Source organism: Bidens hawaiensis, unplaced genomic scaffold (genome assembly GCF_021521415.1).
Source record: "Bidens hawaiensis isolate Kalapana, Puna unplaced genomic scaffold, B.hawaiensis_p1.1 tig00048055_1, whole genome shotgun sequence".
Taxonomy (NCBI): Eukaryota; Viridiplantae; Streptophyta; class Magnoliopsida; order Asterales; family Asteraceae; genus Bidens; species Bidens hawaiensis.
This window is the reverse complement of record NW_027498583.1, coordinates 39,925-60,468: the sequence shown is the minus strand read 5'-3', so window position 1 is coordinate 60,468 and position 20,544 is coordinate 39,925. Positions and strand designations below refer to the sequence as shown.

Below are 20,544 nucleotides of genomic sequence, written 5' to 3'. Positions count from 1 at the left end.
CAAATGTGGTATGTTTTTGAAGTACATATATATATATTTTTTAAATTTCTTAAAACAATCATTGAACGTGTAATTTTTTTATTTTTTTTAGCGAACTATCAAAAAACGGGGGTATTTTGGCACAAAATTAAAGAGTTGTTCCACGACCTTGGAGAGGATTCGCGTCGAGAAAAAGATTCGTTATTGTCGAAATGGGGCGACATAAACACCAAATGCATGGGTTTCCATACGGTTTACTCCCGGATCAATCGAACGAGGAGTAGCGGTGTTTCGGACGCGCAAGTCATGGAAAAAGCGTTGACAGAGTATCAACATAAGGTCTCGGGGTCTTTCAACTACTTTGGCATTTGGAAAGACCTGTTGAGGTTTCACCCAAAATGGGGCCAGGTTTTGGATGCCGTACCCGAATGTGGTTCGCGTAGAAAAAAGTTTAAAACATCGTCTTCGGTTGATCCAGACACGCCCCGTTCCGATACTTAAAACTTCAACTTAATACCTGGGGGTGGAGAGTTATGACTACTCATGGACGAAAACAACGAATTTAATGCATCAAGTAGGTGCACTCTTATTGAAACACTAATAATACATGATATTTCTTTGTAACTTACATCTAATTTGCCCTCTTATTTATTTAATAACTAGTTTTGATTCCCGTATTACGTGGTTGTTTTACATTATTTGTTTATAATATTTATATATTTATGTGAATTTTAATTTTATTTATTGTAGGAACGTTAATAATATACTTAAGGTTTGATGATGAAATGGTTTCACAAATAAATGAGATGTTATAACTCGGTTTAAAAGTTATTTGGGTTTGATGAAATCCATGTCTCGCTTAGTTTTTTTACTATAAAATTGTTTCTTAATTATAATTAATATCTTTTAAAAAAACATATACTAATTTTTAGTATATCTCTATTTCATAGGATTTTCATATCAAATATTTGGTGAAGTTTATATTTAATTTATTGAGATGTTATAACCCGTTTAGAGGTTATCTGGGTTTGGTAAGACACATACTCGTGAATTCGGGTCAAATGCATTAGAAACCTCCATTTACAAATAAAGCAATCTGATAGTTTGAGAAAATGTACAGATGTTTCATTTATATATATATTTAAGATCAAGATATGGTCACAACTATTAAGAATATAAGTGCACATAAAAAATAAAAGAAAACGGATTATTGGTTTTCACACTTTCAAGTTTCATTCATTGGCCGATAACATTCTCAAGTAATGATTTATCTCTCACTATTTCCAACTTATAACCCGTTTTCTCATGTCACTTCTGCATCTAACGGGCCATAACTCTGTTAGTTTTTTTAAGCTGACGTGACATGTTTTTAATGATGTGGCATGCTATATGGCATTTTTATGAAAAAGTTTGTGGATCATGCCTCCACTTTATCATCAACTCCATAAAACTATGACTCCTAATCCCAGCCAGGCACCTCCACCACCACCACCACCACCACCACCACCACCACCCCACTACAAAAACAGGGGTTTTATCTGCGGTTTCTCCTGTAAACTTTTCATAGAAGAATTTTCAGATTTCTTAAGCGCGATTAATTTGCACTAGTTTGAACTTGAAAATTGAACTAAAACATCATTGGTTTGTCATTAAATCTACATATTCTAATAAAGTAAAATAATTGTGACACATGTCAGATTGTGGTTAAACCTCACAACTTTTTTCCCTCCAAAACTAGGATCTTGATTGACCCTAATATATGTCCATATTCACTTTCCTTTTACATTTTATTTATATATTTTTATAAAAATAAATATTAACATATTATTTTACTACGTATTTCAAAATACTTGGTGAAATTTAAAAATTAACAACAAACCATGTTTGTTAAAGATTGAAAAGAATATATAATTTCAAATGCTATTTTTATCATATTCTTTTAAAGCAGTTTTAGTACCTAAGGTAGTATCAGTACCATCAAGGTGATGGTACTTAGATACAAATTGTAATTCTATACTGCATGTATTGATAGCATCAACATTTTTTTTAAAGTAGTATCAATACCTACACAAATGATGTTATAGCCTTTCTGTCAGAAAACATACTTTTATTGATTATTCTTGGTATGAAACAAATTACACATACAATTCGAACCTAATACAAACTAATAATCCAGATCATCATATCAACGATCTAGTAACAATACTCTCAAGAATACAAAATACAAACTCAAACCCTAACACGCTACTTCATTATTCCCCTTTTATTAGAGGCCTCCGAGATAAACACTAAACTTAAGCCACGAACTGCCACAAGCCCATATCTCTCATAGTTCCATCACGTCCAGTTACTCAACATAAGCCAATATGCAAAACACAAATAAACACATATAAGCCCGTATATTTTTGGATACAAATTCAAAGGATGTACTTCATATTTTAACACTTTCATTTACCAGCTTTAGAGTGACTAGATGTTCTGCTTGTTAAAACTTACCATACCACACAACTTATTACTTCATGTTTACTTCATGCTGTAAACTTCTAACAGATCCAACAGCAAATAAACAAAAGATGTAGAACATGTCAACATGACACTGTTACGGACTGAAACCATTGCAAGGTATGGGACTTGTCCCACATCGGATGTATGGGCAACTGATGTGAGGTTTATAAGCCAAATGGGTTCCCTCACCTATCAGACTAGTCTTTTGGGTTGAGTTCTTCTGTTTGGCTTGTAACATTGGTATCAGAGCCAACCTTGGAGTGGTGGCCCACGGAGTGGTGCAGCCGTGACCAACGAGGACTCGGAGTGGTGGCCCACGGAGTGGTGGCCGGGAGTGAGCCAGCCGTGACCAACGTGGCCGTGACCAACGAGGACGTTGGCCCTTAAGGAGGGTGCATTGTTACGGACTGAAACCATTGCAAGGTATGAGACTTGTCTCACATCGGTTGTATGAGCAACTGATGTGGGGTTTATAAGCCAAATGGGTTCCCTCAACTATCAGACTAGTCTTTTGGGTTGAGTTCTTCTGTTTGGCTTGTAAGAGACACCTTGCTGAATACTTTTTGGAAGTACCAGTCTTGAAAAACTAACACACTATCCAAATACAAAACTGGTACTAAAACATCAACGTACACGTAACAGGTACAACACGGTGTGGCAGCAGACAACGAGCTTATATATTTTTTTGGAAAGAATAACACGTCTCAAGGACACAACTATTGATAGTTTGTAATTAGTTCCTGCAAATATTTTGTACACCCCAAAAGACCTTATGTGATATAAACTAAGGCTCTCTCTCTATATATATGTGTATTATAAATTATGCAAGACAAACATGTGTAACTACTTCAGTTAACGTGAATGATTATCTTAACCCCGCCGCAACGCTTGCGGCGGGTATAAAAGAGTGAGATAGGCCATGAATCTTCTAAGTTTGTGTCTTGCAGTGATTGGTTTGATTTAATCTATAAATTTATAAATACATCGTTTGTTTTTCTAAACAAATTGTGATAATCAATAGGTCGAGTGCTAACGTGACACATGCGGTGACAGTTATTATCGTCATCCTTCTATAACGTATATATCTTGTTCTTTCTCTATTGTAATTGGACCCTTTAATTTAATATATGAAATTATTAATCAATAAAATTGATAAAAAAAAAACATCTATATCTATATCTATATCTATACTCTCTAATAAAATGCTACAAGTTTTACCACTTGTCACTCATATATTAAACCTCACTCTTTTTAACAAATTTATAATAGTAAAATAATACTTATCATTCTTAAAATTTATGCTTTAAAATATGTTAATTTAATATTTACTTCTTATTTTTTTCCAAACATTTGATATTTATAATTATCTTTTATTTTAAAATTGTTGTAAAGACTATTGTAAAACGACTGTGTTAATAGTGTTTAACGGGTTTATTGGTTTTTGTATACTGAATATTTATTAAATATTGTATTTTTAAGAATTACTTGTGTAGTACACGGGGCTCAAACTAGTTTGAGATACATGATTATAACCTAAAACATAACACACTTATCAATTTTCACTCTATTCATTAGGTTTAAATAATCTTATTAAGACCGAAGATTCGTTTATAATCTTCACATCCAAACCGTTCCTTATTGGTTAAGCGTAGAACAACCAACAACCAGTCATAAACATAAAGGCCAATGTAAGCGGCCCCGACACCACTCTATGCAACTGGAACCGGTTGTTAACCGCTTTCTTAACAGCCACCTCAGCAGCGGTACACACCCCTTGCAGTACAAAAAACCATGTCACCTCCCGTGTAGGCGGCACACACATCAAATAGAAAAACATCAGCTCGTGCATTAGCCCAGACACCACAAAAGTCACAATGATCGCCACTTGTTGGCTCCAAAACACACCTGTAGGGAGGTAAAAGTCTTGACTGACTCATTCTATTCAATTAGGTGTGTTCAACGAATCGCATTTCGAATATTCAAATTTTGAAATAGATTCGAATTCGAAATAGATTCAGCAAATTCGATTCGATTTGAATTCAGAATAGCCAATTCGAAATTCGATTCGATTCGAAAATGAAGTGTGAATCGAATTCGAATCGATTCGAATTCAGTTAAAACATATATTTCAATTTCAAAACCACTATAAATTTGAGTTTTTAACAACAAAAAGTACAAGGTATAAAACAAATAAATCATTTAAAGTTATCACATCCTAAATATTCAAAATGGTAATGTCCAATTACATTAATTATTAATCAAAATGATAAACTTTTTATTTTTAATCTATATAACTCAAAAGATTTATGTGGTTTATCTTTTCATAAGTATGTATATATATAATAAAAATAAAATGTATAATTTGAATTCGAATTTCGAATCGAATACGAATTTTTGATTATATATTCATATTCGATTCGAGCTTCGATTACTAAAGTCGAGTTCGAACCGAATAAAATTCGAATGACTGAAAAACGAATTTGAACCATTACCATATATAGAGATGAATCAGGCTGTTTTTTTTAAAGTTGAGGGTTAAATGGTGTGCAAGAGAGAGAAACTTTATTTTGTATTTGTAGGTGATGCGTCATTTTGAAATGGAGGATCTCAAACAAAATTTCCATCTCACCAGAAAAAATCTGACAGCACCATAACAGCTTTTAAGATTCGTATTTCAAATGACGGATCACCTATAATTTATAAACACAAATAAATTTCTCTCTCTTACAAACCATTTACCTCCTTGTCTTTTCCCATTTCTAAAAAATTTTTTCAGGTTGCATGATACTAATAAAGCCTAAATACTATAATACTATATTATCCGGAAAAAAATACCAAGAGTTGGTGTCCAAATCATGCGAACCGGATTATACACAGTAGTCCGGAGGATGCTAGATGACACAAGGTTCCACCGGCGTCCCCAAAAATCTTGAACCGATGTGGCCAGGTGAGGTTCATTGAACAGCGGCTCAATCTCAAAACTGAATCCAAGAAAAATCTTTGCCAGAAACGCAGTGACGGCAAAACCTATCTCAAAACCGAAAAAGATATGCGAAAAGTGAATGGCTATTATCATAGTCGAGTGGAAGTTATCTTTGTATTGATAAACATATATGATCACCATGATAATCATAGTTTTAATAGGCAATGGCAATGGAAATGGATTTGAGATTAATAAGATATTATTGTTATTATTATTATTATTGACTTGTTTAGGATTGATAGGTGACAAAGCAATGCATATGAATGTGAGGATTGGCAACTGCGGTTTGGAAGATAAAAGGCCGTAATTGAAGGCGAAGAGTAATAGTTTGAAGTTACCGAGCCATACGAGGAAGAAGCACGTAGGGAAGGCGAGATGGACGGTGGAGATTGGGAATGGGAGGATGGAGAAGATGGTGATGATGGGGAGAAGAGCGAGTAACCTCGGGACGCCGTGGGCGATTCGAGATGGAATGAAGTAGCAGTAGCAGATGGAGGAGATGGCAATGAACCATATGTTGATGAAGGTTTTAAGTTCATCACCATATTCCATTTTTCACTTGATGGAAAATAAACATGTATGGTGCATGTGTGTCCCATTTTTATAACGGAGATTCTAAAAAGGAAAATGAGGCATATCTAACACTCTAAACCGTACGTACAATGATTGCTTAACGTATATTAGGTACACGAATACGTTCAAGCTTAAAAAAAACAAGTACGTTTATGTCAAATTCCAAAACCTAAAACGTTCATGGATCTATCCTAAAACGTTAACTTAAAATGTTCAAGCTTAAAACTAGATACTTTCAAGGTTAAACCCGTAACTAAAATTCAATATTGAATATTGATCGATTGAATATTTAAATTGATGATTAAGTGGATCGGTTTCAAAGATTAGCTGATCAACTGAATTTAACTCCTATTTCAATTTTTATGAAAAGCTAAACAAACCAATGAACAACAAAAAATGACGGTGTCTCTCGATGATTGACGGTGCTTTCGATGATGGACGGTGACAGTGACTGTGGACGGAAAGTTTGTCATAAAGAAGGATCTAATTCATTTATTTATTTGTTTATTTGTTTTATTTGTTTGTTTATTTATTTATTTTGCAACGGCAGATATATAAACACAAGAACTTTAGAAAGATACAAATTAAGAACCTAACAACAGCAAATTACAACTCGGCTATATACAACCCAATTACAAAAAAGACACTTTCACTAAGGGTGTTAAAAAAAAATTTGTAGTAGCCGACGTCTGATTCGCATGACAATAGTTTTACCTACACTCATTATTTGCTCAATGATTTGATAGTTTTATACTAACAGGTAACAATTTTGCTTTTTTTATATATTATATTATTATATTATTATTATATTATATTCTAAAACTGGTGATCTACTCACTCAATATGTGTTGTTGACAAAAATATTTATTTTGTACGCATTTTAAGGTTATCAATTGGATTGTTTATCAAGATGAAGATCACATAGAGATGACCTTTAGGATTAAAACTTATACTAGATTATTTGATTTCGTTTTGTAATCTCTTTGAATTGTTGTACTTGAATTTTTAAATTAATTAATTAGATATTGTCACATTTAAATTGCATGATAGTACCTTATGAGCTGTGAACCAAAGTTCGCGCCCCGACAATTCCGTCTTAGGTTGAGGTGTGACAATAAACGGTCGTTAAACCATTCATCCTCCGTTTGCCATGAGCAAAGTTACTCTTTTTCCCTCAACCATAAATATACCTCAAAAAATTAGCGACTTATGCCCGATCGTGGGCGCGGTGGGCGGCAAACACCACAGAGGGGCGCCAACGAGTGGTGGGCGACTTATGCCTGATCGTTGCAACGGCCGGCGCGGTAGGAGATTTTTGGTGCCCCCTTCCAACGGCTATATCAACGGCTATTTTTTTAAAAAAATGGAAAATTGGTTTTTATTGGTCTCAACTATCGTCTTTTGGTCACTGCCGGTCTCAACTAACGAATTGACTGCCGACGGTCCTTTTAACATATTGTTCCTAACGATCCGCGACTAACATAATTCTAACGTCGTTAGTTTCAGGTCGCCGGAAAAACGTTTTTGCTCGGAAAACACACATTTTTTTCCAGAAAACCCAACAATTTTGTCCCAAACATCATGGTAACTTTGTATCGTACCTTTAGGTACCTTTCTTCTAGTAAAAGTCTCAATTATTGAGGTCACCGGAACCCTAGAACCATCGTCGGAATCAGTTGATGGTGCTTAAGTGATGGTTGTTGTTGGCGGTGAGTCAAGTGGTGGTGGTGGCGGTGGCGGTGTTCAAGTGGTGTTTTCGTCAAAAAAATTGACTTTCACGGCCAAAAACGTTTTTTCGGCGACCTGAAAATAACGGCGTTAGGATTATGTTAGCCGCAGACCATTAGGACCAGATACGTACAAAGTTGGGACCATCAGTGACCAATTCGTTAGTTGGACCGACAATGACCAAAAGGCAATAGTTGGGACCAATAAAACCAATTTTCCCAAAAAAAAACTAATTATTTTATTTATAAATACCAAACCATTTTATCAGTTTTTACTCAAACAAATACCAAATTTCACTCAAATAAACCCTCAAATTTCACTACAAAAATGTCTCAACTCTCTACCATGGATCATTTCTCAAATTTCACAAGCTCGAGCTCAAACCCGAACACGAGCTCGAGCTCAAACCCGAACCCAAACCCGTGGGATCTAGCTCAAATATGGTGGGCTAGTATGCTCGCAAACAACAATGACCCTACCAACTCTTTCTATGCCAACAAGAATCTACCCGTAATGCCTCCAACCGTACAACCGTTTCTGTTTATGCCGTTTATGCCTCTGCTACCGTGGGGATGATTCCGTCTCCAATAAATGGAAGGCAATGGTTAAAAAAATGAACCGCTTCTCCATAATTCATACTCGCCTTACGAACAACAGAGGAAGTGGCACGAACGACGTTGGCCTCCTTGAGGCTATCTTGAAACAATACAAGGGCCTTCACGGTCACGAATTCGGCATGGGCATGTTTGAAATTTGGAGGAAATGCATGAGCTCGCCAAAGTGGCATCCGATTTCGACATCTTCACCGCCGCGACCGTTCAAACGGTCAAAAATAACGTCTTCTTCGGCCAATCAATCGCCGTCTCAAGCCGGGTCTGATGCTCGTTCTTAATTTAACTTGAACGAGATTGATCTCGATTTTCTTTTTGATAAACCGGATGAGTTGCCACGTCCTGTAGGAAGAGACAAGGCCAAGGCGGCGGCTAGAGGTGGGAGGTCTTCGTCTAGAACGACAACCTCGATGAGTTCCAACGTGAGCGCGCGGTTTGACAACTTGGAGCTTGCACTTAAAGAGTTTCGCGAGGAGAAAAAACAAAGCCATGAAGAAAGAAAAGCGATGCATGCGGAATACAAAGCCATGCATGAAGAAAGAAAGAAGGCTAAATCGGAGCGGCAACGAGAGAAAGATTTCAAGCTCCTCGCAAAGGATCTCTCTCATCTAGATCCGGCCACGCGGGCGTTTTTGGTGAAAAAAAAAGCAAGGATAATAACAAAATACGCAAACGAGGATTCGGACGCCGAATATTAGTTCAATTTTTTTTTGTTTCTATATTTGTATGTTTTTTTTAAGTTTTTTAGTTTAATTATTTTGATTTTGTTATATTTTAAGTTTAATAAATTTGTTGGTTTTTTAGTTTTATATAAAAAAAAATAAAAAATTAAGGGGCTTCGAAGCCCCCTCACCATAGACGGGCATCTTTGTGGTGGGGCTTCGAAGCCCCAGTGCCCACGTAACGCCGACGTGACACTGGGGAGGGGCTTCGAAGCCTCTCACCATAAAGGATGGTCTTACATGTAAACATAAATATGATTTAATATCATTAACTCTTTCACAAACCAACCAACTTGTTGTATGATAAAATCATTTTTATCCCTCAGCATGAAACAATATTTTTCATAGCATGTATAAAAATATCTAACACCTCTTAGATTATTTTATGAAGATTCAGTCACATTAAACATGAACTCACAGTAAGAGCCTTTTAACAAGCAAAACAACATAACCAAATTCAGTCAATTATTCCTTTAATTAACAATAGATTAAACGATCTCTCTGATGACCAATGCTCATTGTCATCATAATCAAACACACAAAAAAAAAAAAAACTAGTGTTATTGTTTCTTATTCATAAAACAAATTAAGATTACAGTCCTAAAAAAGATAAAACTTGAAGAACCTCTAAGATGAGGCTAATCTCATCAAGCTCCAAAAGTTTGAAAGAGAAAAACTGAGATCAAAATTTGCATGAGGCCTTTGGTGTAACATTCGCAACACGTTTGTGCCATTTTGTCCAACTTTAAAAGTTGAGGGACCATTTAATCATTAAAACCAGGGGTAATATATAATTTTTCAAAATCCAGATGAGACGGGCCATCTCATTTCGTGATTGTATGTATCAAACATAAACTGGATATTAAGTTTTCTTTTGTGACGAAGTGTCTCAAACGCCTACAATTTTGTGACGGGGTATGAGACGGGCCGTCTCATTTTGTGACGGACCGTCTCAATTCAGTAAAAGGTGTCAAAACACGACCCTAACATGTCACAACTCAACTGGTGACTCATCTTAGCGAGTTGGTCTATACATATAAAGGTATGGTACCAAAAAGACCCAAATACCCTTAGGTGACACCCGTGGGTTAACCAGAAGTCCCTCATAAGGCACCCGCAGGGCATCCAAGTCGTCCGCATAACCATGGGCGGAAGAAACACCCTCACAAAGCATGCGGAAGCATCCTGGCACCCTCAAAAGTTGTCCGCAGGACAGAAAGCCCGTCCGCGTAAACAGCTACGAGGTAATGCCCGGGACAGCTGTTAGTGTGTGATAACACTCTAGAAGATTTACCAAGATGCTCTCTTAAGTAATACATGATATACCAGCCAATCATGGAAGGACACCTGTCCAGGCCGTTATAACCATGCACATGGCCAGGGTTGTTAATCGCCCTATCGTAAGAAGACACGTGTCCAGGTTATTATACATGCACATGCAACATATGAGCTAAACCAGTAATATAAGAACACGTGTCCAGGCGGTTATAAGAGCATCTTCCAAAGGGACAGCTGGCCCAATCACCTTCCCCTACTCTTCGGCTATAAATACCCTCTCAATCATCATGAGGTATTCATTCACTACCACGGTATTCTCTCAATTTACTTAAGTACTTTATCTCCTTGTCGGAACGGTACTTATTCTCACGCCGGAGGGTGGTTACGAGAAGACCCCACCTTGTCCTTCCCGTAACGAGCTCACGGTGTTTTGATTTTGCAGGGTTCACGTCAATGGACTTTGGGAATTGTATTCATATCGTATTGGCAATAACCGTATCTTACCCTGTGGATTCATCGGATCTATGACTCATTAGTGGGGAGTGAATCCGTGTTTCTTCATTGGCGCCATCCGTGGGACTCGAACCCACGACCACGTCAGTAATAACCTGTTAAATCATTCAAGCATAAGTAAGTACATATAAGCCCGAATCACTCGTATTAATCAAAAGACTTGATACCTTGGGAATCGCTGTTGATAAAAGCCATTTTTTATCCGCTTGAGCCCGGATAAGGTCCATCTTATGACCAACACACTCCAGAGCTTGGTCTCGATTCTTGGCGTTCAGGTCGGATAAACGTTGATCCTTGGCTGCTGAGTCAGCTTGAAGGGTCTTTATCAGTTCAGCTTGTTCATCCAGCTGTTTCTGAAAAGAAACTTTAGCTTCCTCTAAGGCTCGATGGCTGTCTTGAGCGTCAGTTAACGCCTCAAGAGCCTCTTTCTTGGCACCAAGCAAGTTCCGCTCGGTTTCCTCCAATTCATCATTCATAGCTAACCAATCCCGACGAAGTTCCTGGTTGGTAGACACAGCGTTCGCCACATGATAGGAATTGGAGTCGAAAAGCTCTTGACGGATGCGACGACGTTGTCGTTCCTTCTCTGCAGGAGAAAGACTTTCATCAAGATATTCCTGGAAAACGTCCGCATTGCTCAGCACCGAGTTCCGCCGTAATGACCAACGGGGATGATGCGGGGCAGTATCCTCATCCACTAGAGAGGAGGAAGCCTGCCCCCCGTGTTTAAACACACTGACCCCACCCTAATCTCGGAAGATATGCTCATGACGGGGTGGAGATGTGTGGAACTGATCAAATTCACCAACATCTTTTTCCTTAATAGGAGAAGAGTCCGATAAATCGATCGGCTCTTGAAAAATGTTTACTGGTGAGGTTGGTGGAGTTGGGAGTTTGGTAGCAGCCGAATCCTTTAAACCTGAAACATTCCCAAAACTAAACCTCTTTAAACCACCAAAGAGTGACAAATTGAAGAATACGCAAGAAGGGTCAAATTTTACCTTTAGAAATGTCTTGGGCAGAAAGCTCCCGAAGACGAGCTCCCAGGTCCGGAACTTCAGTCTTGTTCTTCTTATTTTTCTTCTTCTTGGGCACGGCATCGGAAGCTTGGGCTTTCCGTTTCCTGACAGCTTTTGAAGTACCTACTTTCGTAACCTGAGGTTCGCCCTCAACGGATTGAGGACCACCTTCCTCACCTATTGACGGATCGGTGGTGGCCTTCGAATCTTGCTTACAGGTCAAACCTACAGACGAGTGAGAAGGATTAGTAGCATCACTCGATAACCCTCCTCCGCAGAGTGATGACTCTTCGCTAGACGAAAGTAGTACTATCACTCCGCTTGAAGTAGCAGCAGTTATAGGTCAAGGTTGGGAAATACCTTCACACTTATTGACAACTTCCTCACCTTGCGCGTACATTGCTTCGGAAACAATAAGATCCGGAGTGAGGATAGTGGAGAAAAGGAAGTTAATCTACGAATGTTCCAAATATGGCATGTCGTGACGTGCAATAGGGCGGCGTACCATCATGCCCCCCGTGTTATCCATAAGAATGTAAAGGACCGAACCTTCACCTGCAGTCAAAGAATGTTAAAAAGTGCAAACTGAGAACCCGGAACAATATAAACGAAAACTTACTTCCGTCGGTATTCTCATAATAAGGTTCCAAGGCGGGGAATGGCCACAATCGACTCATCTTGGCATACACCATCGCCCCCTCATGGATGGGACGCATAGGCGTCGGCGTCTTGATCAAAGTTTCGTACCATTTATGACCTTCATGCTCAATAATGGAAATCTTAGGAAGTGGATCTTCCGGTTTCCGTCGAGTCATCGTAAACGGGATGACATCTTCCCGAATCCAAAAGAACTTGGATTTCCATCCGTGGATACTCCGGATCCACTCATAGCCAATTGGACCTTTTCCGGTAGTAGCAAAGCCGTACCACCCATCACGATTGTCATCTTGTAGAAAATGGCAAACATATTAACTGATGGCTCGTAACTATGGGATTGGCAACAGAATTCGAAATGCCGAATCCGCAGTATCCCAAATGGGTGAATTTGGGATAAATGAAGCCCGTATTTTTTCAGAACGGACCTAACAAATTTCGTCACAGGTAACCGAAAGTTACCCCTGGTAAAATGGTCCAAATACAAGGCCATCTTCTTCGGCGGTGGCGCAGTTGCAATGGCTCCTTTCGCTGGGCGTTCGGCTTCCCAGTCAGACGGAAAACCATAGATGTTCTTAACATCTTCGAAGTCCTTCTCTTTAATATTGCACACGACTTCATTAATGGAAGGGGGATTTTTCTTCTGGGCAGCCATCGGAGTCAAGTATGTAAGATGGATATAAGAAAACAGAATTCTGCGGAATGATTGAAAGGAAATATATGTAAGCAATAAGAATGGTTGGAGACATCAAGGCCTATTTATACTCATCGCAATTAATGCGACCGTCTGACTAACGGAAGAAAGAGAAAATGAGGACCAGGGGATGCCTGACACGTCAGGCGAGAGATTCAAAAAAGTGCATACAGGCTATCAAACAGATGTTCCACACGTCTTGTCAGCCACCGCCTAAAAGCACTCTCTATCTGCTACGTCATCAGTGTTATCTACTCAACTTACACAAGTTCAAAACCTAAAAGAAATATATTTTGCAAAGATATTATTGACACATAAAGTTCTTTTCATTAATATCCAAAATATTAGTTACAAAAACATGAAAATGGATTACAAGAACCAATTCTAGTCCCTATAATTATCCTATGAATTAGGGGCCGAAGTGTCTTCCGGAACGTTTGGGGAAGCATTCTCAAACTTGTCATCATCGGATTCATCATCCTCTGATTCATAATCTATATAAACTTGCAGTTGCTTCACGCCGTCTTCAGACAAGGCAAATTCCGGAAGCATATTCTGCAGCGGAAAAACAAGGCCATCATACTCTTGAACCCGCATGTCTAACTCCTGCTTCGCGTCAAGGCCATGAAGCGGGTGGCTTACGATAGGTTGCCCGGATTGGGCAAACGCCAATCCTTCATTGAAGCCCTTCACCCGGCCAACCCCTTCAGAAGTAGTCGTCAAGTTCACAAAGCAATCAGTAAGCTCTGTACTTCTCATAACATGACGAATGACCTATAAACGAAGTTCGTTAAACATCATAAAAGAAAGTAGACAAAGGTTAAGCAGTGTGCAAAAGAAAATTACCGAGTCAAGACCACGATTGAGGAAGTACTGCCTCTCCCGGTCAGCGCGCTCCGTCCTGCCACGAAGTTCTTGCAATTCAGTGGAGGCGCGGTCGCTAACTTCAGTCTGAGATTGCAAAATGGAGTCGTATGCAGATTGCATTTCGACAATAGTCTTGTCTTTCGTCTCAGACTGTTCCCCTTGCAGTCTTAAAGCTTCCTCGAGCTCTTGGATCCGAGCGTTATGTTGAGACACTTCATCTTGGGCCTTCTCCAACTCGTCTTTTTTCCTTTGAGTTTCAGCTCGGGAAGCTTCAAGGGTGGCATTGGACCTTTCACAGGCCTCTTTCCACCGCTTAGCAGCATCAGCGTTTCGCTCTTTTTCCTTTTTGAGTGCAGCTTCGGCATCATACTATTTCCACCTAACTGCACTCGCTGCCTTACGGTGTTCCTCGGTTTCCTTCTCCGCAACCTTCACGGCCTCGGAAGCCACACCAAGCTTCCTGCCCATCGTCTGCCATTCCCACAAGATTTCCTGACTACAAGCTAAGCTGTTAGTCAAGGAAATAGCCAGATCAGTATGTAGTTCCTGGCGGGAACGAGTTCGTTGATATGCCATTTCGGCACGCGGCATACAGTGCTCAACAAAACTCATGCAGGTCCTGGGATTAGAAACCCGAGACCCGTTAACAATGTCCCAAGACGGGACAAACAAATCATAGTCTCCCCCCAACTAAACGTTCTCAAAATACTGGGAACTGGAAGTTCCAAGACGAACAGGAGTGAAGGAAGACTGTTGAGGCCCACCTTGCGAAGAACCCCCTCCAGCCCCATGGACAGATGGTCCAAGAAAGAAATCATCTCCCCTGCCCGACGCAAAAGGCGAGGAAATAGGATTAAATTGAGGACTGGATCGAGGAGGAGATTGCATCAAAGGTTCATTAACCCCGAAGCTTCCAGCAGCAACATCCGGGTTCTCTTGTTGAAAACCGGTGGCGTCAACATCCCGGAATAAATGATCCAGAGATCCGGAAGTCACTGACTGAACAGTAGACCCCTCCACAGTTGTTTCAGCAGGAGTGGTAACGAGCCTATCTGACTCCTTTTACGGAGGAGACGACGGTTGTTTTTCAGCAGTTGGCATCGACGTCGATAGCCTACCAGCCACTGGACGATCAGCAATAGACGAATCTACATAAAAATGTCATAGTTAGATCTCATTCTTAAAGAACAACAAAGAGTAATAAGTAAAAACTTACCAGATACCGTCCCAAGACGTTCCGCAAGGTTAGGCGGTAATGGTTTCCTCGGACGATGCATTCGGTGTTTCTTGGTTTTTGGTTCCTTTACGGCATCTGCAGCACTGGTACCTGTGTCACTTGCCTGAGATGCACGGAGAGATCTCTTCCAGTAAAGCTATGCGAACAAATGAGAGACAGATGAAACTTCAGAAGCATCATTTGAGCTTTCCTCCTCAAGAATGGCAGAGTCGTCACTTGGAATGACGACTGTCCCGTCCGAGGTCAGAGCATTAAGAGGAGGAGGATTTAAAGTATACGCACCTGTTTCGAATTAACTGAAAAAAGGAAATACTTAGCAGTCTTCTCAAGGATAGGCGTATCCTTCGCATCGCGGATAGTCTTACTCACGCAACCCTTGTCATCATCCAGGGCGTTCAACATCGATCCAAAACCTGAAAACAAACCAAGAACGTCACCAATAAAATTTCAAAATACAAGTAAGACAGGAAAGCAAAAGCAGTGAGACTTACGGCCATCTAGCTCAATAAACACAGGTTCCATAAAAGGAGAAGACCACAAATGGCTCATGCCCGCCCATACAAGGGCCTCTTCCGGAAGCGCCCGCGTTGGAGTCGGTGACGCGGTCAGCTTATGGAACCAGTCGCGCTTCTCATGGCGGGAGTAATTTTCGGTAAGAGTGTCGTTAGGAGCACGACGGATCATGGTCTCTGGCACCACATCTTCAGAGATCCAAAAAAAAATTTTCTTCCAATCCTTGGAAGTCTCTTCGGTAACACTGCCGATAACTCTATCGGGCAAGCTGTGGCAAGTGAACCACCTGTTTCGGTTGGCCATCTTGTAAAACACAACGAACCGGTCCAGCTGGGGCACTATTTCGTGCGCCATACACACGAATTCGAAGTGACGAATTCGCATGACGGCGCGTGGGTGAAGTTGAGATAAATGAATCCCAAACGCCTTGACCACACGTTGAAAAAACTTCGTGACAGGAAGGCGAAAGTTGCTACGGTCAAAATAATCGGCGTACAAATCCATCTTCCCAGGAGGTGGGAAACTAGCAATCGAAGCAGCAAATGGGAATTCCGGTTCCCGCTCCGGTGGAATGCCATAGGTTGTAATAAGCTTTTGATATTCCTCTTGGTCCCAGCAAACTTCTATCTCATCAACTTCAGATTGAGCAGTCGCCATTGCAAATGCTTTGTAGAATAGCAGGCTATCTCCAGAAATGTTGAATGATAGATCGAAGAAAGAAAGCAAGTTCGTATTTAGAATTCAAAGGCGATAAAACTTCAAAAAGAAGTTAACTCCCTCTATTTATACCCACCGCAATTAATGCGATGGGTGCGAACAGTAGAAAGAGAAAAAACCGTTCAATAACAGACCGTCACGTCACGCGGGAAATTCGAAAAAGGAAAAAGTTGTATAGTCGGGTACAGTAACAGTCGTCAAAAACGTCCTGTCACCTGCACACGCGCCTGCGAGTGGTCAACTTCTCCTTTTTCATGATTATCCACAACAACAAAATATATTTCTCACCAACTTGCAAAATGAAAAATCCCCAAGTCCACGATCAAGTCCAGAATTTCACCCGCATATAGGTCTTCACAAGGAAGAAACACTGGCTGGGGGGACTTATAGAGGTAGGGTACCAAAAAGACCCAAATACCCTTAGGTGACACCCGCGGGTTAACCAGAAGTCCCTCATAAGGCACCCGCAGGGCATCCAAGTCGTCCGCATAACCATGGGCGGAAGAAACACCCTCACAAAGCATGCGGAAGCATCCTGGCACCCTCAAAAGTTGTCCGCAGGACAGAAAGCCCGTCCGCGTAAACAGCTACGAGGTAATGCCACGGGACAGCTGTTAGTGTGTGATAACACTCTAGAAGATTTACCAAGATGCTCTCTTAAGTAATACATGATATACCAGCCAATCATGGAAGGACACCTGTCCAGGCCGTTATAACCATGCACATGGCCAGGGTTGTTAATCGCCCTATCATAAGAAGACACGTGTTCAGGTTGTTATACATGCACATGCAACGTATGAGCTAAACCAGTAATATAAGAACACGTGTCCAGGCGGTTATAAGAGCATCTTCCAAAGGGACAGCTGGCCCAATCACCTTCCCCTACTCTTCGGCTATAAATACCCTCTCAATCATCATGAGGTATTCATTCACTACCATGGTATTCTCTCAATTTACTTAAGTACTTTATCTCCTTGTCGGAACGGTACTTATTCTCACGCCGGAGGGTGGTTACGGTAAGACCCCCACCTTGTCCTTCCCGTAACGAGCTCACGGTGTTTTGGTTTTGCAGGATTCACGTCAATGGACTTTGGGAATTGTATTCATATCGTATTGGCAATAACCGTATCTCACCCTGTGGATTCATCGGATCTATGACTCATTAGTGGGGAGTCAATCTGTGTTTCTTCAATAAATATCCATGCTTGAACGTCCATTTCATGCACCAACATTTCCATAATCATATCACACTCCAAAATTAAGTTTAAGCAAGTCAAGGTGCATGTTTTTGATGGTCTTCAAGCTAAATAAGGTGATTTTGATCAAGCAAGACCCTGAGCAAGTGTTTCCCGTAGCACTAGAAGCATTCACAAGTTATTCCTAGGTTTGCTCATACTTTGGAAGTAAGGTATAGTGCATTCAAACTCGTTTAAAGTTTGTTTCTTATGATTAATGATGTACATATAAATATACATCTTTTCAGCATCAAATAATCTCCAAAAACTGCAATTTCTATCCAATAACATAGCCTAAAAGACTACTTATCATAATAAAACATAATTTCAGGTGAAACCAAGCCTCAAACGAAGAAACAAGCAAAAAGACGAAGAAAAACAGAAGAAAACACAAGAAAACAAAGAAACACGCCCCCATGCCTCAAGAAACGCGCCCCCATGCTTCTGAAACAAGAAAAGACAAAATCTGGAAGCAAAAGCACGGGGCCGTGCTCATCATGCGTAATTATAACCTACATAAATCCACCAAGGGAGGTTGTGTGATGAACTACAACCACCCGAAGTTGTTAGAATTAGTATTTGAGAAATCGAAGTCAATCCTAATCTTTCTACTTTACGAAACTACTTGTCAACTCAAATCGACATCATTGAGATGGTATGACATTAGGAAAGGGTGGACTTTAAAATGCGCATACCATCTCCTTAGTGCCGAAGATGCTCACTTAAGGCTTAAGAAGCTATCTATCATATATTGCTACGGCAAGTTTTTCACATGTCTACATATTAATTATCAATGCTAAAATGGAGTGGATTCTTGATCTTAGATGGTAACCTTCGCATAATTGAACAACTCGTTTAGAATCTCTTTTCTCGGTCACCTATATATTATATATATAAGTATTTATATTTTATAAAAAAGTTAAAAATCAACCCCAAAATGATTAAAACCTCCGATTGGAGTAAAACAACGATTTATTATTAGAAACCTTTGTGTCCACAGATCGATACTTGGTTCTTACCAATACTATTCTACATATACGATAGGTACACTTGCCTACTTTGTGTGTGTTTAGTCTTTGTAGAAATCACTTTTATAAATTTAAAACACGATCTTGTGCAAAAGCTAAATATCCAATCTTTCATATTTTATACAAGCTACGCGCACACACACATCAAAGTTTTTGGCGCCGTTGCCGGGGATACACCGTACGTTTCTAAGAACGATCCAAGTTTTAATTTAATCATTGTCTATAATTGTACAAATTTTTAACTTCTATTTTATTTTATCTTTAATTTTTACTAAATATTAAACTATATAATTTTACGGCTAGCCTAATTTTTTTTACCTTTATTTACCTTACTTTACTTTAGCTTAATTAACTTAAACCTTAGATAGTTTAAAATAGCTTAGCCTAACTCGTAGTTTAACTTAGACTAACCTTTAGATTAACTTTAGCTAACTTTTACTTTAGTGTTTAATTTTGATTTAGTTCCATGTATATCCTCTACTTTTGAGCGTGAGCTTGTTTCTTCAATTTCTGAACCGGAACGACTATTTCATCGACGAACTCGTAAACGGACTACAGAAACCGCAGAAGCAATCAAGGACGAATCAGTAGACACCACCGCATCAGGAGAAAATCAAACCGAAGAAATGATGGCGGCCCAGAACAATGAGCCGAACATGAGCCAGTATGCCAAGCCAATTCTCAAAGGCTACGGCAATGGAGTGGCTTCACCCGAAATTACCAAAAATTTCAAAATCAAATCAAGCACCATTCATATGGTAGAAAATTCAGTTTAATTTCATGGTCTCCTCGACGAAGATCCTCTTTCTCACATATCTCGATTTCTACGAATCTGCGGAACTTTTAAAATCCAAAACTGTTCAGACGATCAAATCAAACTCAAACTCATTCCTTTCTCTCTAAGGGGCCAAGCCCTAGAATGGATAGAATCTATTTCCTCTGGTTTCATCACCACTTGGGACCAGATGGTTGAACAGTTTCTCCTCAAATATTTTCCGCCTGACAAAACTGACAAATACCGAGCCAGCATTAGCGGATTCCGGACCGATGATGATGAATCGTTACACGCAGCATGGGAAAGATATAAAAGTCTTCTGAGAAGGTGCCCACATCATAGACTGAGCGTGTGGTTACAAGTCCAAACTTTCTTTGACGCACAATCCAGTCAAAACAAACAGGCCATCTACCAAATCGCTGGTGGAGACCTGGGATCCAAATCACCTAACGAAGCATTTGAAGTCCTGGAGAAAGCCGCAAAGAAGAGTTTCGCTTACAACCCACCAAGATCTACACCTACCCATAAAGGAATACACCACGTTGACTCCAACACTCTTGTCACAGCACAGCTTGAAGCTCTTTCTAAAAATTCGAACAACTTCAATCCGAACTATCAAAAACCAGACTCACCTGCGACACTTGTGGAGGAAGTCATAAGACGAGTGACTGTAAACAAGTCATTATGGCCATGGAAGAATTCGATTTCATCGCTTGACAGAACAACGCTTTTAGCAATAACTACAATCCATGATGGAGAAACCACCCGAATTTCAGCTGGAAAGACGGAGGTAATACTCAACCTTTATCCGGATTCGAAAAGAGACCTATGAATCAACCATTCCAACCTAAACCTCAATTTAAATATCAAAGTTCTAGTAGCCATCAAAACCCAAGCTACTCAAAGATCGAAG

At 39.8% G+C, this 20,544-nt stretch overlaps 1 protein-coding gene across 1 annotated transcript; it reads right to left on the bottom strand.

Annotated features, from left to right (window-relative positions):
* Positions 1 to 4,045: 4,045 nt before the first annotated feature.
* On the bottom strand, positions 4,046 to 6,019 carry LOC143597283 (long-chain-alcohol O-fatty-acyltransferase-like). Its single transcript, XM_077075825.1, has 2 exons — positions 5,320 to 6,019; positions 4,046 to 4,389 (listed from the first exon to the last, which is right to left on the bottom strand). The coding sequence occupies exons 1-2, from the start codon at positions 6,017 to 6,019 to the stop codon at positions 4,127 to 4,129; spliced, it is 963 nt and encodes a 320-aa protein (XP_076931940.1). The 3' UTR covers positions 4,046 to 4,126.
* Between the last annotated feature and the right edge of the window lie 14,525 nt (positions 6,020 to 20,544).